The sequence below is a fragment of the Ovis canadensis genome, chromosome 1 (assembly GCF_042477335.2).
Source record: "Ovis canadensis isolate MfBH-ARS-UI-01 breed Bighorn chromosome 1, ARS-UI_OviCan_v2, whole genome shotgun sequence".
In the NCBI taxonomy this organism is placed as follows: Eukaryota; Metazoa; Chordata; class Mammalia; order Artiodactyla; family Bovidae; genus Ovis; species Ovis canadensis.
The window spans coordinates 192,473,737-192,500,232 of NC_091245.1; the positions used below are offsets into that span (position 1 = coordinate 192,473,737).

At 50.2% G+C, this 26,496-nt stretch overlaps 1 protein-coding gene across 1 annotated transcript in view; it reads right to left on the bottom strand.

The window, feature by feature from the left end:
- ITGB5 (integrin subunit beta 5) overlaps nt 1-26,496 on the bottom strand; it is a 112,657-nt gene that overhangs the window by 22,431 nt on the left and 63,730 nt on the right. Inside the window, exons 6-10 of the mRNA XM_069556105.1 lie at nt 25,985-26,146; nt 24,417-24,512; nt 22,434-22,523; nt 15,379-15,513; nt 6,673-7,102 (exon numbers count right to left, since the gene is read on the bottom strand). Of these exons, the coding sequence (XP_069412206.1) occupies nt 6,673-7,102; nt 15,379-15,513; nt 22,434-22,523; nt 24,417-24,512; nt 25,985-26,146 (913 nt within the window). The remainder of the gene's footprint in view (nt 1-6,672; nt 7,103-15,378; nt 15,514-22,433; nt 22,524-24,416; nt 24,513-25,984; nt 26,147-26,496) is intronic.

Genomic DNA, 26,496 nt, shown 5'->3' on the forward strand with positions numbered 1-26,496 from the left:
TCACCACAACACCGTGCCAGTTGAATGGCTTTGATGCAAGTCAGGCTAACAGACCCCAGTACCTTTTATTAACAAGACACAAAATTTCAGGAGGTTGAACTCACTTAGAGCAACTTCCAGACAGCAGGGAAAGTTTGGATCTGGGTGGAGTTCTTAGGTCAGTGTTTGACAGTCAAGAACGCTTACCCCAAAGGAAAACAGGGCTCCATCCAATCCTACCACACCCTACCCAAAGCACTGAGCAGCAGAGACCTACCATCAGTTATGTAACAGTTTCCAAAATCAAGACCAAACTCAAGTGACAGCTCAACACTGAAGAAAGAGAACCAAAGTAGCTCTAAGAATAACTATTTTAGTCACCAGAGGTCTCTCATTGTTTTCAACTTAACTAAGAATGGAAAATTTCCTAATGTGTTATTCTATAATATCAAAAAGTTAATGCCACCCAATTCTATACATGACTAAGATTTTATCTTTGGCATTTTCATGGTTTTCTTAGGCTTTTCCTTTGTTATTAAAGTTTCATTATTTCCTTCACAAGCCAAATTCCATGACCTTGGATTAGGCCTGAAGTTCAAAAGCATGTGCAGAGTCCGCATCACTGGCTTCCCTGTCTGCACACTTCCCTTTCTAAGCAGAGAGACAAGGGTAGTAAGGTGAGGTCCAATGTTCAGATCACTCCAGTTTTCACAGTCCCTGGTAAATTGCTGCTTCAGATGTTTCTGGGATCTGAGCAGTGAGAAGGGCAGTAAGAAAACTCAATTCCCAGAGTTGGAACAATAGCCCAGAGCATGGAACAAGGCAGGTTCTCCAAACGGCTTGCCAACATGCTTAATTTTCAACATCTCACACAAGTCTGGATGGTGAAGGTAGAAGCTTAAGCGGTTCATATCCTCATTCTTCTAACCCAGAAAATTTCTGAGGAGTGGAAAATTCTAGTGACAACACACATTTAAAAATTAATTCAATACTGTGAGCAGTTCCAACTCTGTACCCCTGGCACCCGGTATAAAACCTGGCACGTGAGGAATGCTCAGTGAACTCCTCCATGAGATGAATGCAGCACTCTACCTAAAACGAAACAACCTCAGTGAGAGATCACTGCCTCAGTGTCTCCAGCTGCACTAAGATCTGATACTTATCACACGACAGTGTTTGAAAGAGCTTTCTCCAGCCTCAGGCTGCAAGATGCTGGATGACTCTAGAGCTGAGCAGTCCAGCTCATCTGCTTCACCTGGCCAGTCTGAAAGGTACATCATTTGCTTATACGACTGACTAAGCCCTACATTTTGGTACCTTGCTGTTTATTCAAATAAACTTGAGCAAGATACGGACGGAATTTTCACACTCATATATAGTGCCTCCTTGTATCTGCAAAAAGCATCCAGGTAACCATCAAGAAACGGAATAGAGACTAATACACATGAAAAGATGTGAAGAATTTTCTAGGCTCTCCCACCTGAGGCACGCAGTGGTAGTAATCTCACCAAGAGCCCCTTCTTGAGAAATTAAATTTGTCAAATCTGGGTTCATTCAAAAGGTACTTTTTGAGGCCTCTGTCATGGAACCACATTCTAGACAATCCTCTAAGTCATTTACAGAATGTGAAATTGCAATGCAGTGACAGAAGGTAGAGCTGGGGCCACAGCTCCAGAGATGGCCACTAGGATACTTACTCTGACTGTGAAAATTATATTTCTAAAGAAAATAGTATAAACAGAGGCAGAAGCATTTTTATAAACATATCCGGATAACTGTTGCCATGGGAGGTATTTCATTTGGCAAGAATCAATAAGCCTAGAAGTAGGCCATAATGTCAGAGGTGCTTTTAACAGAAGAGGTGTAACACAACTTTGTGAAACCTTCTGGAAACCATCAGCCCAGACCAGGATTTTCTGTTTGGACGCTGGCTCTGGCCACTCAGAATGATGCAACTCTCCATTTTCTTATGTCTGGAAGAATAATGCAATTGCCCCTTGACCTCTACTTGCCTTACTTGGCCAAATAACCTATTAGATGAAGTAAAATATGAAAGCATTCTGTTAAAAATTCTATATCCTATTTGATATAAATGTTCTCAATATATGAAACCCAAGAAGTAAGCTTTCAGTAAATTATTCCACATATCCCAGTGCATGCTTCCCTGGTGGCTCAGACAGTAAAGAATCCATCTACAAGGCGGGAGACCTAGGTTCGATCCCTGGGTTGGGAAGATCCCCTGGAGGAGGGCATGGCAACCCATTCCAGTATTCTTGCCTGCAGAATCCTATGGACTGGTGGGCTACAGTCCATGGGGTCTCAAAGAGTCAGACACTACTGAGCAACTAAGCAGTGCAGGCATTTTAAGAACAGAGATTGCTGAAAGCACTAGCGTTGGGATGATTTCAACAGCTTACCACAGCAGAGTAACTCAAATCCCAGGAAATGCACTGTTTGGGTACAGAAACCAGCAAAGAATAACAAAGTTTGCACAATAACCTTCAATTACATTGAAAACAACTAAATAGACCATGTCCATGTATTCTATTAACAGAGGGATTCTGAAGGGTCAACACTTAAGAAGACTCAAAGGAACAGAAATCCTCACAATGGCCCCGCGGCTCTCTGTACTCACAGGAATGGTCTGTGGACAGAAGCACTCTGAGTCATTTTGCCTCTAGAAACCAGAGGGAGAAACAGCAGCCCTGTGTCCACACACGTTCCCATGACAGTGCGTCACAAAAGTAACAGCCAAGATGTTCAACTGCTTCCAGACCTTAGGTGGGTCTCCGTCACTACTAACCTCTGTGACGTGTAACACATCTCAAACCTGTAACCTCGGTCCTATGTCTTGGTTGGGGGTGAGGACCAGAAGCCTCTTACAGGCGAAAAGACCAGGGAGAAGTGGAAGAACTTCTCCAGGACGTCCCTGCCGGCTCTGGCCTGGCTCTGCCTCAGGCCCTGTCTGAAGGTGGATCACAACCTCACGGCCCCCGCAGGCCTGGCTGCAGGGGGAAGGGCTGAGAGAATGCTGAAGTCAGCTGCTTGTGAGTCTCTGAGTCAGCATCTTCAAGACCAGAACGGCTGTTGAGAAATAAGACTTCTCCCCCACAAAACCCCAAACACAACAGTGATCTGAGAGCTTGAAACCAAAGGACTCCATTTCAGAGCGGGAGCCCCAAGCTGACCTTGGGAACAAGGAATTGGGGGTAGACCCCTCACCCAACCACTGCTGCCTCCTGAACAAGCTGGAGTGCTTGTGAGACAAGCAATGAGGAGCTGGGCGCTACATGGACGGGCAGGCAGGGTTGCACGCATGCAAATGGGTCCTGCCTGGAGCTGGGCATCCTTCCTGGATGACCTCACATCACCCATACCTCCTGACGTCACAAACTACTGTCTCCAGGAAGACTTGGATAGCTTCAACTAGCTGTTGCTTTCAAAGTGAAGGGGTGGTGCTTTAGTTGCTAAGTCGGGTCCAACTCTTGCAACCGCATAGACTATAGCCCACCAGGCTCCTCTGTCTGTGGGATTTCCCAGGCAACAGTACTGGACTGGGTTGCCATTTCCTTCTCCAGGGAATCTTCCCAACCCAGGGATTGAACCCACGTCTCCTGCATTGCAGGGGGATTCTTTACCGTCTGAGCCAGAAAGTGAAGGGGTGGAGGTGGCTAATTGGAGATGCAGTGGAAAGACAGCCAAATGTTCTTCTAATCATTGCTGTGTTCAAATAATTCAACTTCAGGTGCTTCTTAGGATATAAGAAAAAAAAGCAAGATACAAAATTGCATACACAAACACATTTAGAAAAAAATTTAGACGGGAAACCTCTTAAAGTAAGAATGTTGGAATAATGAACAACTTCTTTCTTTCCCTTCAGGATATTCTAGACCTAAGAATAATCCTCCAGCTAGCTGGAGTCATTCTCTTGATTGAGGACACAGAGGGTAAAAGAAGTTTCTTGTCTGCTTCACCAGATGGTCCAAATTAATCCTGGTCACCAAGAAGGAGACAGACAGCTCAGACTGACCACACATCCATCGACTCCCCCTGTATTTTTCAAATTTTCCTATGAGGGAACAGAAGACATCCAGCTCAGCAACCCAGAGGAGTTAGTGACTCCACATACCACACAGGCAGGAGCCCAAAGGCATCTCTAACCTCCCATTTCCTCACTCAGGGACATGACAGAGTCTCCCACGGGCACATTTTAGGACAGCATTCCATGATAATACTTGCTAATTTGTTAAAAAAAAAAAAAAAAAAAACTGCTGAAAGCCAATTGCAGACACAGTCAGGTATCTTAGAGAGTTTATGGTGGCAGTCTGTCCACCCCGCCACGCGGGACTCATGGGGAAGGTGGCCCCGAACACACACTGGAAACGGCTACAGCTCCCAGGAGTGTGTGCCACTGCTTCTTAGAGGAGCTGGTGGTCAGCAAGGCAATGTGCTAGGTGCTTAGACACGTTCTCTCACTGCTCACCAAAGTTCTGTGCCCAAAGGGACACAAGCAGCCCATGTTGGTGCTGGATTCAGGCCCAGGTCTGCCTGATCCTAAGCACTTTTCTGCTGATCCAGTGGAACCATCCAACCCACAGGGGAGAGTGGATCCCTGTTCCCTGTTCAGCACAACAAATCCAGACCCTACCAGCTAGCTGACTCTTCTATGACACCACACGTCCTGCACTTTATAGAACATCTCCAATTCTGAGCATGCCACACCCATGTATGCGTCTCACCGTGTGGTCTGCCCCTGGAGGCCTCACTGGCTTATCCTCCCCTGGGCTACCATCTGCTCCTGTTTCTCCTGTGGACAGAAGGGGGGCTGCTCCTCCCACAGGCACGGATGGTTTCTATGACCTGATCTGCTCCACATCTTTGCGCTTCATCTTCCCTGCCACACTCCATGTTCCTTCTAAATCACCACTTCGCCACCGGAAGACCATTCACAAAGAGGGGATCCTGGAAGCAACAGAACATAGAAAAGAATAAGAGGTAGCAGAAGAAACTATCATCTTGCCCAAAACTGTTCTGTTCCTCGATCTGCAGGTGGCGTGGTGTTGGACAGACTGACCTTTAAGAGACATGTTAAAAGACACAGTGTTTCGCCAGAGGGCCACTCCCAGAAAGGGAGCTGCCGAACTTCCATTTCACTGTAATCCACATAAAGTCCTATGCTTGGGTTCAAAACCTAAGTGCTCAGATGTGACGCAACAGAAACCTGGCTTGGCTACAGTTCATTCGAATGTTAACCTTCAACTTTTGGTCGTCAAGTTAGAATCAAGTTCAACAGGACAATGTGATTGTTTGATAGAAAAGAAAAGGTGAGTGCTGTTGGCAGGTGTTTATGAAAGTGCAAAGTTCAGGTCACAGGAAGCAAATGTTAGTTGAACCTGGGGCTGAGCCCCTGTTACCCAGATTCCAAATAACCTCCCTGATTCTGAGAAGCATGCTTAACAAAATGACAAGAGCCTCAAAGCAGGAAGAGACCTGGTATCTGGTTTGGGTTAAGAAAAGAGAACAAAAAATTTTAATATTTTGAAAATTAAAAAAGAAAAGAGAACAGAGAAACACAAAGAAGTTCTCAGATGTTTTAGCAGGTTGCCATATGGAAGAGGGAAGCCTAAAATGTGGCCCACCGGGGGAAGTGACTGAGAAACAATTTTCTGTTTGATATAAAAGAAAACTTTCAAATCATACCTGTGGGAGGCAGAAGGATGGCCCTCGAAGATATGCAGAGCCTAATCCCTGGAACTTGTATCAGTGTTACTTTACAGGGTAGAAGGGACCCTGCAGATGTGACTAAGCCAAGGATCCTGAGATGGGGCGACTGGTCTGGACTATCTGGTGGGTCCAATGCAACCGCAGGGCTCCTTATAAGGGGGAGGCAAAGAGCATCAGTGCAAAACAGAGGTCAGAGAGAGATGTGAGGATGTTACATTGCTGGCTGTGAAAACAGAGGAAGGTGCTTCAAGCCAAGGAATGCAGATGGGTTTCTGGAAGCTGGAGAGGGACAGGGAACAGACTCTCCCTTAGAACTTCGAGAAGGAACGCAGCCCTGACAACACCTGGATTTTGGCCAGGTAACACCCCCTTCAGCTTTTGACATCCAGAACTGGAATGGAATAAACTTGGGTTGTTTTAAGCCACTAAGTCTATGGAAACTTGTTAGAGCAGCCATAGGAGACGATAAGTGAAAGCTGCTCACTCGTGTCTGACTCTTTGTGACCTCATGGACTATATAGTTTGTGGAATTCTCCAGGCCAGAACACTGGAGTGGGTAGCTTTTCCCTTCTCCAGGGGATCTTCCCAACCCAGGGATTGAACTCAGGTCTCCCACATTGCAGGCAGATTCTTTTACCAGCTGAGCCACCAGGGAGGCGCATAGGCGATGAATGGATGTCTAATAAAGGAATAATGACTACCATCCCCAGAGAGCTCCTTCCCAGGGCGATCAAGAAGAGTCTGGTCACCTACAAGTCAGGAATGCCGTGTGGGTAAGTCCTGAAGGACGCACGGCAGACCCCGCCAGCCCTGAGTCCCTCACACAACGCGGCAGTGCTGTCTCTTGTTTTCTATTCAACATGCTGGTGCCACCTACAAGGCTGACCCTCGCTTGCTCCCAGCAGTACCATGGCACTCAGTAAAAGGCATGCTTTGGCTCAGAGCAACGGTGCTTGCGGGGGCACCCACCTGAGCAGAGGACACCTCTGTTCCTGGCGCAGGAGAAGTCGTCACACTCGCAGAAGGGCCCGTAGATCTTGCCAAACTCGCTCTCGAAGCAGGAGCACTGGCTGCAGCTGCACTGGCCGCGCCCGCTGCACAGAGGCTTGCCCTCCGCCTCCCGGCACAGGTTCTGGTACCCGCTCTGGCTCTCCCCTTCCTGGCACTCGCACCGGGTGCCCAGGTAGCCGGGGTTGCACTCGCACAGGCCGCAGACGTAAGTCCCGTTGCTGCTGCACCTGGCGCTGTCGGGCTCCAGCCCCGCGCTGCAGCCACACCTGCAGTTGTAGGTGACCCCCACCTCCAGGCTGTCCCGGAAGCCCACGGGCCGCAGGGTGAACGTGTGCTGCACGTGTTTGCCGGGGCAGCTCCGGGCCTCCACCGACACCTCAAAGGACGCCTGGGCAGGAGAAAGAGAGGGGATGTTGTGGCCGTGGCGCGACTGGGCCTCCCGCTCCCTGTGCTGGCCTCCCCATCACCCAGGGGCCTTAGCACAGTTCCTCCAAGGTCCTCAGTGCAGAGCTGGGATCAAATCTGGCCCCTGCCCACATGCAGGGAGGCCATTCCAGCCACCTGAGGAGGATGAGGCCCCAAGTCAGCAAGCCCTTCCCTTTACCCAGTAAGGGTGTGTTCAGGCACCAGCATCTGACAGGCATTGTGCTTGGTTCATTAATGTTATCTCTTTGAATCCTCACACCCTGGAGGAAAAAGGCTTCCACAGGAAGGTAGAAAGATTCACTCAAGGTTATATGGTTCTCTTTCTCCCCTTTCTTTTCATTTCTATCCTATCCTCTCCCCATCTCCATTTTAAAAGTCAACGAAACATTGAACAATTTACCAGGCACCTCGTCTGCACCAAGCTAGACATGCTCCCTGAGCACACGGGGCCCTGGGGCCCAGCAGCCCTGGCAGCTGCCTACTCTTCCACAGAGGTGCCTCCTCCCCTGCTGGAGAAGGGACAGAGGACCCCTGGGTCCCTTCCAGCTTAGCTGTCTCCTCACAGACACACCTGAGCCTCCCTTTGTCCCAATTTCTGAGTGGCACCCACAACCGAGTCTTTCACAATCAGCCCATGGCCCTGAGGTTTTATTTAGAAGTGAAAGAAAAAGTGAGAGGATTAGTCGCTCAGTCATGTCCAACTCTTTGTGACCCCATGGACTGTAGCCCACCAGGCTCCTCTGTCCACGGGGATTCTCCAGGCAAGAATACTGGAGTGGGTAGCCATTCCTTTCTCCAGGGAATCTTTCCGACCCAGGGATCAAAATCAGGTCTCCTGCATTGCAGGCAGATTCTTTATCATCTGAGTCACCAGGGATACATGTGGACAGACTTTCTCTTATTAAACAAAGCATGCAAAGTATGTTGTCAGCTCCTGAACTGCTTATGAGTTGCCATGAAAACAGGGAGGAAAGTGGACCTCAATGGCAGATCACAAGGGAGGAAAGGTGCCTGTAAGCCGCCCACACGGCTGGGATGTGAGGAAGGGAAAGACTGCTCGCTGTGATTCTCCCAGGAAGTCAAGCATGACCCCACTTCCCCTCTCACGCTGTGTGGTGAGAATCCTCTAGCACTGCCCTCCACGCATGGCGCTGCAGAAATCTCCAGACAGGTAGCTGGCACACCTGACCAGACAACACCCCGAGTCCTTCTCCCTTAAATGGACAGAGGCCTGGACCCACTCCAGAAACTGACCCACTGCCTGGCCCAGATGTCTCTCTTTTTCAAAAGGCTCCTCAGAACATGCTGGAAGCTCAAAACAAGTCAGGAACCACTTTTAGCTACTGTTGTTGTTAATTCTACTATCTGGGTTAGAAAAGAACTGATTTCTTTAAAAAGTCATCAATAACCTGCTTTACTGGGTACTCTTTTTACTTTGGGATCATTACTGACTCTAAAAGGCCTCCCCTCAGATTCCATGACATCTAGGGACCCCCAGGGTGGGAGCGGGCATGTGTGAGACTGAGCAGGAGAGCCAGCGCCCCAGGCCCTGGAGAGGGTCCTGCTGGCAACAAGACAGCAGGAGTCAGCACTGGGGAAGGGGTGTCACAGGACATGCTGCCGGACAAGGGAGTTGAGGACAATGGCCACGAGCCAGGTCAGGAAGCTGGCAGGACCAAGCCAGCTGCAGCGAGTTGAGACTGGCCCACCCCCGCTTCCACGTGGGCAGTGGGAGGGGCAGAGGGAACGACTGACAAAAGCAAATTCAAGAGTAAGTTCCAAGGCCCTCAGGTATGGCGGGGCTCTGCAGGCAAGGAAGTGAGATGGGGACCCACCCAGGATACTGCAATCTGCCTAACGGTTACCAGCCGCTGAGTACTACACGCACCAGGCACCGTGCTTGGTATTTCCATGAGCATCTCATTTACATGCCCTAGGAGGAGGCATCCTCATTTACCAGAGAGAAAGCAGGGTTGATTGGTGGGCTCAGGGGGCTTAGTGATGCTCACACAGCTGGGGGGGTGGAGGGGTAGGCCTGTGCTCACCTTGGCACATCTCCTCCTAGAAGGAGAGAATGAGGCAAGTGTCCAGTGTCCAGAGCTGGGTTCAGAGGGAGAGGCCCAGCTCACACAGGGACCATAGGTGGGGACCCCTCCCAGGTGGTGACCAGAGGTTTCTTTAAATCTTCCAGCCTTGGGCTGGGGGTAAGCTGAGTACAGATGGAAGGACAAGGAGGCTGCACCTGGCCAAGGTGCCAAGGGCATCAAGAATGTGGAGGTGAACATCTCTCCCTCTGAGGCTCAGAGAGAAGCCTAGTGCTTCCCAAGGCAACAACTTTGCTGGACTTGATAAATGGAAAGCTCTGCTCCCTGCAAAGGCAGCTGGGGGTCAGAAATGAAAATAGTTACAAACAGCCTGGACCAAGAGTCCAAGGTATTTAATTATTCCAAGACTGTGGGTAGTGTCCATCTGTGAGCATAACCTTCCCGCAGGAAAACTTGCCTGCATCATGGAATTAAGCAGCAAGAGAGGGGATTAAATCTCCCAGGACTTACCAGGAGGAAGTGGAAAGGTGAAGACCCTCAGTGAGTGCTGGCAGCCAACCACCCAGGATTCAGAAATGCTCATCTGCTGTCTGCACAGGCTGCCCGGCTGGAGAAGCAGGAAGGCCTGGCTTCTCAGCAGGTCCCGCTGGCCCTCCCCAGCCAAGCTCTGGTCTAACCAAGGCCCTCACTGTCAGGGCCCATGCAGCCTAATGTCTGACTGGCCACTTGATAACCAGAAAATGGCTCAGTTTCAGCCACCAAGTTTCAGGTCCTGCTGGGCACAGAAATGCTATAAAAAGCACGTTGGGAACAGAGAGTCAATCTGTTCTGCCACCCCTCCCCTCAGAGTCCATTTCCCTGAGGGACCAGGAAAGAATCCAGCGAGCCTGTCAGATGGCTGAAATGAGGTTCCTTTTCTGCGACCACTGTGGACTGATGGTGAAGGCCCCCAGTTCTGGAGACTCTCCGTTTCCCACTCTGAGGTTCCAGAGGATGGTCATGGGCACAGCAGCCCTTCCTCTGAACCTCATTGAGATGCTCCTGGTTCCCCCCTTGGGGCTGCTGGCCCGATTCATCCTTTCCCAGGGGCTGCCCAACCCCCACTCAGGCCCACCAAATCCAGGCTGTGCAGATGCCAAGGCTACTAGGAGCTCACTGAGACAATGGGCTAGGACATGAGGTGGAGAGTCCCAGGGGAGGGGACAGTAGAGGGAACGCTGTGGGAAGCCTATGATGGGGCTCACAGGGTCCTTTGTACCAGGCGTTAGTGCTGGCCGCACAGCAGGCCACTTGCATACTGATGTGTCAAAGCCAGTTCATGAGAAAACCAACTTCCAGCAGCCTGGCCCACTCAGTCAGCTTTGGTTGGTGTCGGGAGGAAAAAATGGAAATCACTAGATTTGGGACTTCAAGATTTCATTTAAGGATTATTTCTCTGAGGACAACCTTTGTCCCTCACCCCCTACACCTCCTAGAGGAAATCAACCCTGACTCTTCATTGGAAAGACGGATGCTGGGAAAGACTGAGGGCAGGAGGAGAGGGCACAAGGAGAAGTCAGTGACAGAAGATGATATTGGTTGGACAGCACCATCTACGCAATGGACATGAGTCTGAGCAAACTCTGGGAGACAGTGCAGGACAGGGAAGCCTGGCGAGCTGCAGTCCATGGGGTGGCAAAGAGTCGGACACAACTTAGCAACTGAATAACAACAACCCTACCACCTGCTTCTTTTCTGAACAGACCCCTTACCCAGAGGACACAGGACAGTCAGGGAACCACAGCCTCTGGCTGGAAGGAACCACATGCTGCTGCCTGACCACCCCGACCCCTGCAGGAAATTCTGGTTACAGAGGCGAGACCCACACGGAAGCCGCTTGAACCCAGCTGTCCCACGGCTCCCCTCAACCCATGGGCCACATCCTTATCCACAGGCCAGGCCCGGAGACGCACCTGATGGTAGTGATAGCCCGTCTGCGCTCCCTGACTCCTCTTATCCAGTTGAGACCCAGCGCCTCTCCGCTGTGCCCTGTGCCCCTGCCTACCTCCTCGCCATTTCCTGACTTGCCCGCAGCCCTCCCAGCTTGTGGTGCTAAGGAACAGAAAACACCTGCCGAATAACAGCCAGACACCGTATTGGAACATTCGTCCTCCCAGTTGGCCCAATCCTGGCTCTGTCCCTGCCACTCTCCCCTCCGTCCCCAGCCCACTCCCCTCAGCTGCTTCCCACCTGCAAAAGGGCAATACCCTCATGGACTTACCACTAATGGGGCCTCCCAAACCTTCTTCTATGTCTGGAAAACTCTGAGCCTCAGCTGAAATAGTGGCCCCTGTGATGAGGGGCCTTTCTTCCTTGGGGCTCCATGAGCAAAAAGGGGGCTGAGGGGAGGCCCCCAGTTTCTCTGCCACACCAGCATGGTGGACTCCACGCTCAGAATAACCCATGCTTATGTGTAATACTCTGCTACCTGAAGTGACTTCTGAACAAGGACCCACCTTTCATTCTGCCCTGGGTTCTGTCCTCCGCTGCCTCCAGGGCCCTCAAGGAGCCCACCTCTGGTGGCCTGGCCAGCAGCACTCGGTCTGGTTATGATGGGTGAGTGGCCGCTGCTCTGTGCCAGCCTGTCTCCATCCACAGAAAACAAAACCTAGCAGCCCTGGCGGCAGAGCCAGGGGCCATATGACTGTAGCCTCTCGGACAGAGAGAGGCAATGAGGCCAGTGTGGGAGGCCTGCCTTCAGGCCGCTGTCTCAACAGGGTCACGGCCCCTCGGAGCCCAAGAGAGGCTCCGGCTCACCTGCTGGCATAGAAACTCTGTGGAGAGCGTGGGAGAAGCACCCTTCCTTCTTCTGCTTCAGATGCTCCTGAAACCATCCAAATACATCTGAGATGGTTCACGTTTGTGGAAAAAAATGCCGCTTAGAAGCCTGTCCTGTCTTCTGGACAATGTTCCTATCTTGCTGAGATGTCCTAGCAGAAACAAGATCTGTACACTAGAGTGACCCCACGAAAGTGGTGATGATAACACCTTTCGCGTCTCTGAAACTTTCCAAAGTGCACAAGGTTTAAGGGGAAAACATGGACTGCGGCATCAGTGGCTGCAGCTGTCTCCTAGTGTGCGTGCTCACCAGCAGTCAGACTTCCAGCAAGCCCCTCAGCGCCACCCCACAAGCCCACCCCAGAGTCTCAGTCTTTCTCACATAAAATGGAGAGGGAATGTCCACCTGACCCAGGGGCTGCAAGCAGCAGAGACCTGGCGGCAAAGCCCTAGCACAGCATGGAGCGCATTATAAATCCCCAGGAAACGGCAGCTCGCGTCACCATCCCCACGGTCAGGATGCTATGAGCAGCGAGGGGACTCAGGAGACTGTCGCAGGTCCACTGCCCGTCTGTGGGTGATCTCACATCTCAGGGTGCCTGGCAGCACTGAGCCACGGGGGGTGTGCAGAGCACGTGGGGAGGTACTCCCTTGCTAGAGGCTGGCCCTTGAGATCATACTCTGAGGCGAGCCCTCTGGACAGGCGCGACAGGTGTGATGGAACAGTGATGGGCAGCGAGTGCCAAGGGAAGGTGGTGGGGGGTAGGGAGGAGCACTGGTGTTGGTGTCAGAGCCAGAAGGTCTGAGCCTTGGACTTCTGCTCTGCTACTTACTGGCTGCTTACTTGGGGAACTGACTGAACTCTGTGTGTTGCTCATCTGTCAACGTGAATAACTACCTTCCTTACAGGCAATGGCACCCCACTCCAGTGCTCTTGCCTGGAAAATCCCATGGACGGAGCGGCCTGGGAGGCTGCAGTCCACGGGGTCGCTGAGGGTCGGATACGACTGAGCGACTTCACTCTCACTTTACAGGGAACCCAGTGGGGTTCCATTAATGCGCCCTCAGCTGGCGTTGTATTTTTTTAAAAGCAACGCTAGTTATTCACATGGAGGCTTTGAGAATCAGAATCTACCAGATCCTTTTCTTAAAAGCTACTATCAAACCAAGTTCCCTCTATCTTATTAATATTCTGAACTAAGTGCAAGATACTAACTCCAATGATTTCAACTCCACTTCACTTTGAAAAATGTTCTTAAATCTTGCTTTTCCTGCTTTATGAGTAATCTACTTTCTCCAGCTTTGTGACCTTCCCACCTTTGATAAGCAGTTCTCCCACAAGTTAATCTCAAGCCAGTAGCAAACATGGACAGGAGACAGTAGGAACCTCAGCCAAGCCTTCCTCCAGCTGATGGCATCAACACTCCTAGAAAGCAGATTTACTCAGCTGTGCGTCTGCCTAGCTCTGCTACTGCCAACCTACGTTACCTGTCTGTATTAGGATGCCATTAGGAATTGTCTAGAGACATCTTGAAGCCCAGGCATCTGGTGTGTGCTGTACATCCTCGCCTCCTCAGTTTCATGGCACCTATTTCTCCAAGCAAAGGGTTCTTTGGGTGTTTTTCACGCATCCTTCTTTAGCTTTCCTGACACACTGCACTAAACATCCCATGCACCACAGATCTACAGAATCCACTTACAAGTATTTTTTCTGGTTAGCTCTGACTCCTTCTACATTTCATAATTGCCTCTTTAGACTCGGTGACTATAAGGCTTTTATGTTTTTAAAAACACCATCTGGATTGACTAATCATTGCAACTGATCAAAACAACATAAATATCACAAATATGACAAGTATGAAAAAATAAAATTTTATTCAATGTGCAACTTTAATGAGATGGGGCTTTCCCCACCCAAATAGTCCATGTATGTTAAAAATTTGACTTATTACTAAATAAGACAGGGATTAGAATCAATTCTACTCTTGTATTTTATTTGCATAGATTAAACCACTCTCTCCAAAATTTATTCACGTCAATAGGAAGATGGGAATAGGAGTCTGTTACAGAGACATCGCCTTATTCTATGAGTATCTTCGGAGCTAAAAGCCATAAATAAGCATTTTTAAATTTCAATAATTCATTATCTGACAACTTGATTAGCTCAATCTCCCCCTCTCCTTTTTTTTTTTTTTTTAAGAGCAAAAAGACACTTGGAAAAAAAATCTGAGTTAGAAAAAGATTTATTGTCTGGTCATTAGAGTCCTTCACTTTCTCAACTTTCATGCCACGTTCTGAACCGTCTTCTTTGCTGGGGTGAGGCACCCCTATAAGATTTAGAATGGGTGAGATGTATGCTTGTGGGTCGTAAAGTGGGGGAAGAGCAGTTGGGAAGGTGAAGGAGGGACAGAATCAATTACAGAACATGAGGCAACTCCAAAAGACCACACTGTGGGGTAAGCAACTGTGTGACCCCACCCATGTCTTTCTGAGCCATTTCCCTGGCGTCCAGGATATGTCTGCTAATCTCCACCTTGGCCATCATTAGTGCTTATGAAAGCCCAGAAGATACAGCCATGGATCTTTACGATCCCTCTAATATTTCCGGCTCCAGATCTTTTCATTACAGAGGAGAACTTCCCCTCACTGCCTTCCCATTTTCTGAGCAAGGAAAGTGACAACGAAGCAGAGAATGCATCTCACAGTCTGTCTGGTGCTTCTGGTGGCAGAAATCTCTAGAAGTGTGGCTGGCTCTCCATCACCACTCTGCCTGCCTCTGAGCCAGGGTTTCACCTTTGTTCTCATCACTTGTACATCCTCCTCCCTCCCTCAAGTCCTTAGCTTGGAATGTACCTTCATATGCGATATTTCTTCCCCACCGTTTGATTATATCCACTTAAAGTCAGACAAGGCAATCCATGCTCCCTCCATTGTGAGAGTTAGCCATTCCATCTGATCAGATCAGAAGAGGTGAGAGGTTTTCTTCATATTGTATAGAAGGGGAAAGTGAAGATCAGACTATCCAAGGCACAGAGCAAGCTCCAGGAGATGAGGAATGAAGGCAGGGGCTTTTAGGTTTCCACTTACACTCCCCCAACCCAATTTAATCCTTGTCAAACAAAGGTAATAATAATAATAAGTTAAAGGCACCAAAGGTACCATGTGAACTTGAGGCAGCCAATATACTGAGGGCTGTGTACTGACTGGAGTTTTTAACAAGTCCACCCGCATCTTGAAGGCACAGCACAGAGAAGGCTGAGCTGGAAGACAGAATATAAACTCCCAAAGGCCTCTAATAAGTCACGAAAGTTATCAGAAGCCAAAGCACGATGACCAATGTTAACAAGTCTAAGCACGTGAGGAGGTGAGAACTTACCGTGTCCCCGATCTTCAGGCCCTCGCACTTCCTCTGACCAGGGTAGGATACGCCGTCCTGGCAGGTGGCAGTGAAGACAAGATTAAGATCCTCAGGCTGATCCCAGACAGACAGCTCCACTTTAGACCGGATGCTCTGAACAGAGAGAGAAGAAGCCGGAACCACTCAGTCAAGGTTACAGCTGAGATGCTCTCCACACTGGTTCTCTGATGCCCACAGGGCTTCCTCTGACTCTGGGGTCTCAAGCCAAGGCGAGAGCCAGTGGGCTAGGGTTGCTGCTCCTCCCTCATCCCTTTCCTCCTCTCCACACCCACACACCATCTTACTAGGCTGGGCCTGAGGTCTCCCTCTGGGAGCTCAGAGAAGTGCTGGTGCTCCACCTGCCGCACGATAACCTCATCTGCTTCCAAGGGTGATGAGCTGTCCCTGCTCATCTCTGCAGAGCCATCTCTCATCCCCACCCTCAGCTTTAGACATGGAGCTCTTCATATCTTGCCATGTGCTCTCTAGACTATGGGCCTTGCACTTGCCTGGGGTAATGGTCCTTTGCTCCACTGCTCCTCTCTCTCCTCCCCTGACCAGCTCTTTATCATCCTTTCCCATCAGCTCCGCAGGCACTTTCTCCCAGAACCCACCCTCCACTGCTCACCATCACATCCATCCCCCACCTGATGAGGTCCACATTCATGAGCTCTCAACTGCTTTCTGAGAGAACATAACATCTTATGTGTGGACTATGTCCTCAAGACAGTGGATGAAACCAAAATCAAGTTAAAATTATCCATCAGAATAGAAAAGGTACAAGACTAAAAACACCAAATGTTGGAAAGGAGTTCGGGCAACTGGGGCTCTCAAACCCTGCTGGTGGGAGTGTGAACTGGTACAACCCTCAAGAAAAACATCAGCTGGTACCTACTAATGCTTAGGTCAACCTTAGACAAGCAGTTCACATCAGAATCATATCCAACAGAGATGTGTACTGCCCAGCAGACACAGACAGCAATGTTCACAGCAATACTGTCTATAACAGCTAGAAACTGGAACCAACCAAATGCTTATCAATAGAACAGAATTTTTTTTTTTTTTCCAAATTACGGTGTGCTCATGTAGAGTACCATACAGTACAAAAACGAATGAAACAGGACTGCCTGTTGCCACACAGATGAATCTCATAAATATCACACAGTCCAAAAGGAAAACCAGATGTGCACAGCATACAGACTGATTCCGCTTCTTTATACTATCCCCTGGGGGAGAGTCATAGAAGAGGACATAGGAGTTCTGGAGGCAATCATGGTAATATTCCATTTTGGCCTGGGGGGCTCAATACCCGCGGTGTATTTAGTTTGTGAAAAGTCTACGCAATTGTCTGTACGTCTCCAAGTTTAAAAAATCACCACTGAAAATCTCTAAGGAGGATACACTTTGGAGACAGAGGCCAAATGAAGTAACTAATTTGTAGTTAAGGTACATCTTACAAAAAGGATTTTTTATACACTAAATACACTCAGAATAGCAGGTTGCATACACATTCCAAGAGACACATGGATCTCCCTCCCCAGGTCAACTGACGGCCCTTCAGCCCCTACCTCCCTTCTCAGGTGCACTCCAGGCAACCAGACTTTGGGCAAAGGAAGGCAGAGGTGCTTCCTGCTCTCCTAGGGCTGATTATCTTTTTTTTTTTCTGCTGAGCATGTAGTATTACACCTGCATTAGTTAATATGCAGTTTTCCCAACACATTAACAGCTTATTGAAAACACTCTCTGCGAAAAATAGTCTCTCCCTTTGCCACCAATTGCCTAAGTGCTTCTACAACTCTAAAAATATTCTCTCTTAAATCCACTTCCTCTTCTCTTGGTAGTGCCAGCCTCCACCGGCAGAGAGGACTGCGAGAGTGCCACTCAGCACACACAGCTCTCCCGCTGCACGTGATCTGCTGTTGTTCAGATGCTCAGCCGTGTCCTACTCTCTGCAACCCCATGGACTATAGCCTGTCAGCCTCCTCTGTCCATGGGATTTCCCAGGCAAGAATGCTGGAGTGGCTTGCCATTTCCTTCTCCAGGGAATCTTCCCAACCCAGGGATTGAGCCTGCCTCTCCTGCATTGCAGGTGGATTCTTTATTGCTGAGCTGCCAGGGAAGCCCTGCTGAATGTGGTTAGTTGTTTTTTTTTTTTTAACAAATCTGTTCTCCCCACTGAGCTGTGAATTCCAAGGACCATAGCATATTTCTCTCTAGGACTGAACATAAACTTTTATTGCCTGGATGGAGAGAGGGCAAGATGGATATTTTTAACAACAGCTATGCTAGGCAGCTCGGGCTTAGCGGAAGAAAATTTTTGGAAGATGAGGTAAATTAAAATTGTACATTTTAATTGTGAGTAAGTGTGAGGATGAGGCAAAGCAGTTTATCATCAAAGGGCTAGGTAGACTGGAGCTATTTAAATTTCTTAGGCTCAGTCTCATGAAATGCGAAGGCCCCATGGCTCACAAACAAGACATTGGGAAGAAGCATCAGCACTTGCCACCAAGATCTGCTGAAGCTACCGCCTGGAAGAATTCACGGGGAATCTGGCGGAGGAAGGGGACACTGAGGACTGAACTCCTAGTCGATGCATCGGTAACTGTAGCAGATGGACATGGAATCTTATGTCCTGCTCTGGCCACGACACCCCTAAGCTTTGTGCTCAGATCCAGTGTGTATTATTCTCGATCCTCATGCTGTCTCTGGAATGAGAAACGCTCTAAGATTTTAGTAAGGGTAGGAACTGTGGAGATTACTCACTTCAAACTTCTCACTTTATGGAAGTAGGAACTGAGGCCACTTAGCTGGCAGGGGCAGGCAGGATCGGAACCGGGCCTTCTGGGTCCCCCTGCAGTGCTCTCTGCAGTTACCAGGCTCTCTGCAGTTATACACTTAACTGGAAACTGGCTCTGACCTCGGGGAGTGTGGATGCTTAGGTCGTATCCTGGTTGAGTCAGTCTCCCCTCAAAGATTATGAGTTTCTGGAGGGTAGCACTGTGTTCTGTTCAGTTTTATCCCCAGGGGGTAGCATGATGCCTGCCACACATTAAGCTGCCTCTGTTTGTTGAATGAATGAAGGAAGGAAGAAGTGGCCAGGGTACCAGATACAGCAGAAAACCAAAGCCACAGCCAATGCAGTTGTGATGCATGAAAACGTTGTCATTCCTGAAATTCAATGAACTCCTCCCAAATTTGCCTCTGAATACGATTCCTCACACCCTAGAACAAGTAGACAACGCCAAGAAGTTTAAAGGCTGTTAAATACCCAGGCTAGGTGACATTTGCAATCATTTTATGGCAGGCCAGCTGTGGAGCAGGAAGAGCAGACTATGGCAACAGCGAAAAGAAAGCCATGTGCTCGGTGAGGAGGCCTCTGACGTCACCCTCCACGTGCAGCTCTAGTGGCGTCCAACACACCCTGTTCTTGCTCTTCCTGAACAGGGACCCCCCAGCATTTCTCCCCGAGCTCAACCCTCCCTTTGTCTGTGTGACGCAATGCTGGTGTCGCGTGTACGCACATGCGTGCGTCTAGGGCCCTACCTCTGAGCTCTGGAAGGGAGCCTCCCACCAGCACCCACTGTCAGCAAAGCTCCACACCGGGGATCCCTCACAATCAAGAATCCAGCATAGCGAGAAAAAACGTAGCAATCAAAGCCCAGAGGTGCAGACTTCCCACCATGAAAGCGGAGAACAAGACTCTAGTCTACAAGCCGTTGCACTACACACGCCCTCATGCTGCGCCCCCTCCCCGGCCTCGAGTCACACCACTTCGTCCGCTATGCGTGCTCCGCTGCAGTCCCTTCAGGATGTCCCCACAGACGGTGAGCTGGCACTGGGGGAGGCAGCGTCCACACCACACTTACTCATGCCTTGTGTGACTCACAGGAAATCCACCACAAAGTGCAGAGGCGGGAAGGTGACGCCGAGAAATGCAAACAGTCCAATTAGAGCCATGCCCTGACCCTGACTGGGTAGAGAAGCAGGTGAAAGGATAACCAGAGCCCCTACCACAGGCCAAAGTACGCACATACACATGGGCCAATGCAGGCTCAAATCCAGGAGACGGGTGGGCGGCTGAGGCCCAGTCCTTACCAGGAAGGACCGCAGCCAATGAATCAGGTGCTAATGAACACTGAACACCGAAGTGCCCCCAACACAGCTTCCACCAGCTAGACTTTGCTCTGAACACCTTGCTGTTTCACATTTCTATATTTAATGTATTTCTTTAAAATTTCCACTGAAGGAAAGAGTAGAAGTAAGGAGTGACCAAGGGTCCCAACTTTTTAGGGTGATTGACACGTTCACTCTGGTGATGATTTTACACGTGTGTACAACTGTCAAAAACTTATCAAAGCATGCACTTTAAATCAGTACAGTGCATTATAAATTAGTTTGTTAATTACTTCTCAAGAAAGCTGTTTTCGTTTTCCACTGAATTTGAATAGCTGCTTTGGATCGTATTCCAGAAACGCCCATTTTAAAGGGCAGGTTTCACACACTCTGGTGTCACAGAGTCTGGTTTCCTAACATGTTTCCTTACAGACACACCAATCTAACTCAGGGTGCAGCTATAATACTGGATCCATAGAGGTCCTTGGGGGCTCACTCCAGGTTCCAAATGGTGCCCCTGCCTGGAACGGATCTTTTCTCTACTCTGCCGGTTCCTGATTCCTCAGCCACAGTGAGGGCTCCCTGCTCCCCTCCAGACCTCTGCCTCACCCAGGCCCCTGGGTTTCCATTAAGAAGGCGAATTCATCTGTCGTGAGTCCTGCTCAGGTCATTGCACCATGCCTCAGAGGGAGAGCAACGTCTCTGAGATTCCACCTGGGGATCCACTACCAAGGCCCCGTGCGCCTGGTCTGCACTGGACCCTCACATGGTTGTGCATGTGCAGACCGCTCAGTCACACGGAACACTGACTGAGCACAGCGCCTTTTCCAACTCTGGCGAGCACCAGCTGCTAGTCCTACAGAACCGGGTGTCATGATGCCCTTCTTTCTTAGACCCATGAGGAGCAGGAGGGCCTGGGCCTTGGACAGCAAACGCTTCCAGGGGAGCCCTGGAGCTCTGGCTGCCAGCTACCCAGGATGTCAGAACTCAGGAGCTGACTGAGGATGGAGATGCTGGGAGATGGCTCCTCCTCAGAAGCCCCGGGGAAACCTGCACCCCATGCCGGAGTCCAGGACACAGTCACCCTTCAGCCATTTCTTCCCCAAAGGCTCTGGCCTGGCAAGAGGTAAGCAGTGGTCACTGCATGGTTGAGAGCTGGTCAGCAACAGTCCCCCTGCTAACCCAGGGGTCTTCAAGCCCTAGGACTCCAGCAGGATGGGGCAGTCAGTCCAGGGCATGCCTCTGGCTCTTGCTCTGACCCCGCTGTTCGTGTCCAGAGCTTGAGACCCGGGGTATGACGGTGAGGGGGGCCCTTGGGACAGTGGTGACATGGGGCAGGCCTGGCCCTTCCCTCACACACACCCTGCTCAGACTCCCTCACTACATTACACCTCCACGCACTGCAGGAATCTGAAAACCGCAAAGCGTAGCTAACCTGGAAACCCGGTCTCACTGGGCTCTGTGCTGGCCAATGGACACGATGAAGATTAAAGGTCAGAGATCAGAAAAGAGGATGTTAGTGTGAGAGAAGTGAGCTAGGAAAGGCGAAGGAAGTCCAGTTTCTCTCAACAGGAAGTTCCAAGAATGAGGATCAGAGTATGTATGAGAGAAAGAGGACCCTTAGCTGCACAGAACTAGGGGAGAGGTACGGGGAGGAGGGAAAACCTGCCCCGACTCCTTACTGCCACCCACTCACCGCCTTCAGGAGACTAGGAGAAGGCTGGCACCCTACTCTCCGGGTCCTCTGTAACAAGGGTATTACCTACAGCCTCTGGTCTAGCACAGCAGCATTTTGTAACTCAAAATAAGGCCACCACAGTAGGAAACAAATTCAGCTGGAAAGACAGAGCTCCAAATGTGCATCTGTAAACCACTGATAGGAAAGTACGATGGTTTTTCTAATACCGTGTGACGCCAGCACAGTGGATTATATTCCCAGGTTAGCCCACAGGTCTATTCTACACAATAGAGCCAGCTAAACTACACTTACTCTATGTAGAACTTTGTTTCTAACAGGCAGAGGCACTCTGAATTCCAACTCGGGTACCACCAGGCCTCATGAGGGGCTGGGTGGGCACTGGAGGCTTCACAGAGAGGGGCACGTACATGCCAGCACAGGAATCGGGGCTTGTCTTTTCCCGAGGAGAGGAGGTCTGTGTCAAGCACTTTTTGGGTGTTAGGAACGGAGGGAAGGGGGTGGGATGGAGAGAGATTTGGGAATCGCAGATGACTGGCTTGGGAGGCAGCAGCGCCCCACTAAATCATGTCGTTAAGCATGTACTTATTACTACAGCAGAGTCAGGCTAATGGAGCTACAGTAGCGCAGTATTTAACAGCCCCGCAGGCTCCCTCGAAAAGGACCTAATTAGAGCCTAAGCATGTAGGCAAAAGGACTGTTGTTGACCCTTTACGGATTCTTCTGACCCATTTTAGTCTGTGGCTCAATGTGGAGCTCCAGGAGCCTGGGGAATTTCAGTCCTGCTGGGAGGCGAGCAGGGTGCGTGCTTCTCACTTCTTGCCACAGGGAACACGGTGGCAAGATGGCCCAGGCACCTGGATGGCTGAAGAGCACCTGTACCCACCACCCAAGCGTGGTGCCCTGATGGGGATCAGGGTTACCACAAAGGGAGAAGCCAAGCACATCCCAGGGCCAGACTGAGCCATGTGCTGCTCCACTGGGATCCGCTCACAATGTGAGTCCAGGTGGCAGGGGTCAGGGGAGACCGAGGCACAGGCGGGACGCCTTCTCTACCCCGAATCCAAATGGAGGAGGAAGGCGCCAAACTCAAGAGGCAGGAGGCAAGACACAGAACCAAGCGCCCCAGCACAATGGCGCCCTTCCAACCCGAGCCTGCACCAGCTCCTGGAGCCCCAGGGGGAGCGGGTGAGGGTGGGGGTGGGAGAAGAAATCTGTGACTTACGTTGTATGCATTGATAATCAGCTGAAGAATATTTTTGGAGTCTCCGTGTAAAATCTCCACTGTTGTTCCAGGTATCAGGGCTGTAAAATTCTTCAGGGAAAAAAAAACAAAGAAAATAAATGAGCCCATTCTGCCTTTCCATCCTGTCAAACAGTGAACACTGCCCTACTGAGCTAGAATGGTCAGAGCCCTCCGCACTGCTTCTGCCATCCCCTGGCACCATAACTCAGAGAAGCCACAAGTAAGCACAAGGGAATGGAGCTGTTGCAGTAGGCTGTGGAATCTCGGTTCTCCACGGTCTGAGTGAGAAGGGTCTGACAAGCTGTGTTTCTAAAGTACAATATCAGGCTTCTTCCTGGAGACCCCTCCTCTCTGGTATGTCATGGAAAAACACTCTGAAATTCCGTCCTCTAGTGTCAATATAGGGAGCCCTGGTGGCTCAATGGTAAAGAACCCTCCTGCAATGCAAGAGATGTGGGTTTGATCCCTGGCAGCATTCTTCCCTGCCAGAAGAGCCTGGCAGGCTACAGTCCATGGGTTTGCAAGAGTCGGACACGACTTAGTGACTAAACCACCACCACCACCAGAATCAATATATTTTCAATGTTCTTGTCCTCTCTTCTAGACTACATAGGTATTCCCAGTTTCCGTTCAAAGATGCCCTCAAACTGTCCAGGAAGAGGGAAAGAGGAAACTCTGCCAATGGTCTCCAAGACAGTCTCTTTTCTTAGCAGGGAACTGAATGGGAATGGTGCCTTCCAAGGAGGTCTGGTATCTCTGGGTGAAGTCCTTGGCAAAGCAAGCAGCCTTGACGTGGCTGCCTTTCTTCTTTCACTGGTACCAAGGCCAGTGTATGTCACTTACTAAAGTGACAGAAACATCTAGAAATAGCCACCACCCTCAGCCTGCCTTAGACTGGACACGCCTCCTCCCTGAGTGAGGTGTACTTGGTTCTAAGCAAGGTTGCCCTAAGCGAAGGTGGGTCTCTTCCCTCCTGAAGCATCTGGAGTATAGTCCGTGCAACCACCTCTCCAAAACTGATCCCTGTAAATGGCCATATTCTATCCTGCTATCTTCACTAAACAAAGACCAAAAAAATCTCTTTCTCTTGTTTTCATCTAAAATTGATTCAGACTGAAAGAAGATAAGAACTTAAGAAGATGTAAGTGGCATTTTATCAATGATCTGAGGCAGGTACAGTAGAAACACACCTTCAGACAAAGGTTCTCCGGTGGATATTTAAGAGCAGCAGAGAGAGGGGACTGGGGTTGATTGTTCTAGAGGTGGGGATGAACTTCTCATGACCTCTCATTTCAAAGGATGTCAGAGGTGAGCTGGGCTTCACACCCAACTTACGTGAACACTCCGGGAGCAGCTCGCAGGGGAGTTCTAGTGAGAGGCGATTTGCCCGTGATTGTGGGGGAGAAGCACATTCATGAGGGGAGAGTAGAGCGTGGCCCGTGGGATGGCTGGGGCAAGTCTTGTAACAGACTCAAGACACTTACTGTTTTCTTTGGAAATTCCTGCCCCAGACTAACCCACTGGTCTCCCACACTCTGTGGGAGGGCACACAGACTCTGCACGCAGCCTGTCTACATGTATGCCTAGTTTTCTCTCTGCAAGTCTTCCTTTTATGCCTTCCTTCCCTATTCCCTGGGTGTTTCCATTTCATCATCCGAAAAACAGGAATTGAGACTGTTTCCCTCATTATCAAATTAGAAACCATATGTTTAACTCACTTGGTATGCTCTGCTATAGGAATGCCTAAGAGCTTCCTCAATACCATCATTTTCCACTAGATCAAGACAGGACTATATCCCACCCTCCTTTGGATCTCTGCCCACACAGAGCAGGGCATTAACACTCCTCATGCGGCCGCCCCGCACTTCACCTGGCCCCACATTCCATTCTCCCATTCATCTCAGAGTCAGCAGGGCCCCCAGATTCAGGCCACCAGCCTCCCTCGCTCCCTTCCAGGTGTACCTTATAGAGCATATAGTGGTTTTTCGTCACTGCAAAGATGAGGTTGATGTTGTTCTCTGCCAATTTCTCTCCGAGCAAGGCAAGGGATGGATAGTCCTAGGGCCAAGGCAAAAGTCAAGGCTGTAACATTTCTTGCAAGTAGAGACACTAGCACCTGGCTCCAACGTGCACTCAGTAACTCATCACCTGTGCAGATAATAAGCATCTTCCCCTAGCAGCCCCTTAACAGCCCTTACTGAGAAACTATGTAGGGAAGATTCTCCAGGAAAGGACCCTCTGGCACCCACCAAACCAGACTCACTCCCCCTGCCCCTCTCAACCCAAAATGGAGAAGTGATGAGTGGAGGTCTCCCACACTTGGTCTGTGTTTCCATCCCTTCCACAGGAATGTGCAGAGTGGGGAAGCCACAAAAGGGCAGCGACCACGTCCTACCATCAGCACCTGTTTATCTGTCTTCTCTCCCCTAAGACTTTCTTCCTGATCTCCTTGCCCTATTTTCCTTTTCCCATGCCCAATGTTGGACCTGCCAATGTCCTGCACAGGTTCTGCTCAGTCCTCTTACGGCTCAGAATGGGCAGAATAGGCTGCTGACATTTGGACAAGTCAGGCTGCGGCGTGGGAAGGGGTACAGAGGAGGGAGGGAGGGAGAATGCTCCCTGAAGGATGCTGCAAGGCAGCTTAACAAAGTCCTGAAGGATTTTAAGGGCCGATAATGGGTCCAGGAGTCCTCATCAGTGAGGTTCTACAGTTATCAGGTAGTATAGTTAGGAGTTCTTTCTCTGGACTCCATTATTCTTGACCACCTCTTAAAACTGGGGAAAATGGGTTAGTCCAGCAAGATTTATAAAGAATTTCTCTCTAGTCAGCCACTCTACCAAATGCACTCTGGAAAGCGCATTTGGGAAGGAAGAGGATATTTGGGAAGAAAAAAACAAACTTTGTACAGCAAGTGTGAAAAAAGATCTTAACTGTTGGGTCTGGGTGACAGGTAGGTAGAAGTTCATTTACTGGCCTATTGCATGTTTGAAATTCTGCATAAATTCTATTTAACTGCACAACCACAGTGACGGACTACCGGGAGTGGCGAGTCCTTGGGGCTTCTCATCCAGTACAGGACACCTGCCACCTGCCCCCAACACTGGTGGAGCTCAGGGCCTCAGGAAGCCTATTTCTAGAAACCCGGAAGTCTTGTCTTTGCTGGTCTTGCCTCATAACTTCTGTCCCAGTTTTTTTTCCTCTGCGGGAACACAGCCCCCTCTCTCATGTAAAATCGCCTCTTCCCTTTGACATCTATCCTGTCTCACCCACCTCTTCCTTCAACTAAACCTTCCTCGTGTGGGTGCACAACAGCAGAAAGATGAACCAGCCACAGAAATCCTTGAGAGACGCTCTAAGGTAATGATGAGCAGGAGTTCTGGAAGCCCAGTTGGAGGAGGTGGAATAGAAACCCAGTCCCAAGAAAGGATGGGGAAGTCAGTGAGCAGAGGTCCGGAGGAAGGTGGCCAAGGCTGGGTGAGGCTGCAGAACGTGGCAGGGTCGCGGGGCGGTGCCGGAGTCCGGCCCTCACCATCTGGTTGGACGCCGTGTACTCGTTGGCCTCGTTCAGGTGACACTGGCCGTCATGCGGCTGCACCAGGCCCCCCAGCTTTCCGTCCAGTGCGATGTGGGGCACGTCGTCCGTGGTGAACACCAGCAAGTGCAGCGCGTCCTTTCGCCAGCCGATCTTCTCCTGAGGGACAGAAGTTGACGGGTTTAAAGGCTTCCTGGCTGCCCTGGGGCATCAGGCGGGGCACTGGCCCTTCCCAGGCGTTGTGGTGCAGATCACAGGTGATCCTCTGCGTGCACAGCTGGGGATCACTCTGCAAGCACTGCAGAACCACAGAGAGCCAGCTGACGGGGGAAGCCAAGGGGCAGAGGTGAATTTCCGTCATGGGGCCCACCTATGCCTGGAACCCCTTGCTGCAGGCCACCCTGCCCTCGCTGCCCCCTCTCTACCCGATAGCCACCCCTGCCGGAGGCCTCCCCTCTGAGTCTCCCCAGTATTCCTTCCACAGAACAGCCGTTAGCCACCCCAACTCC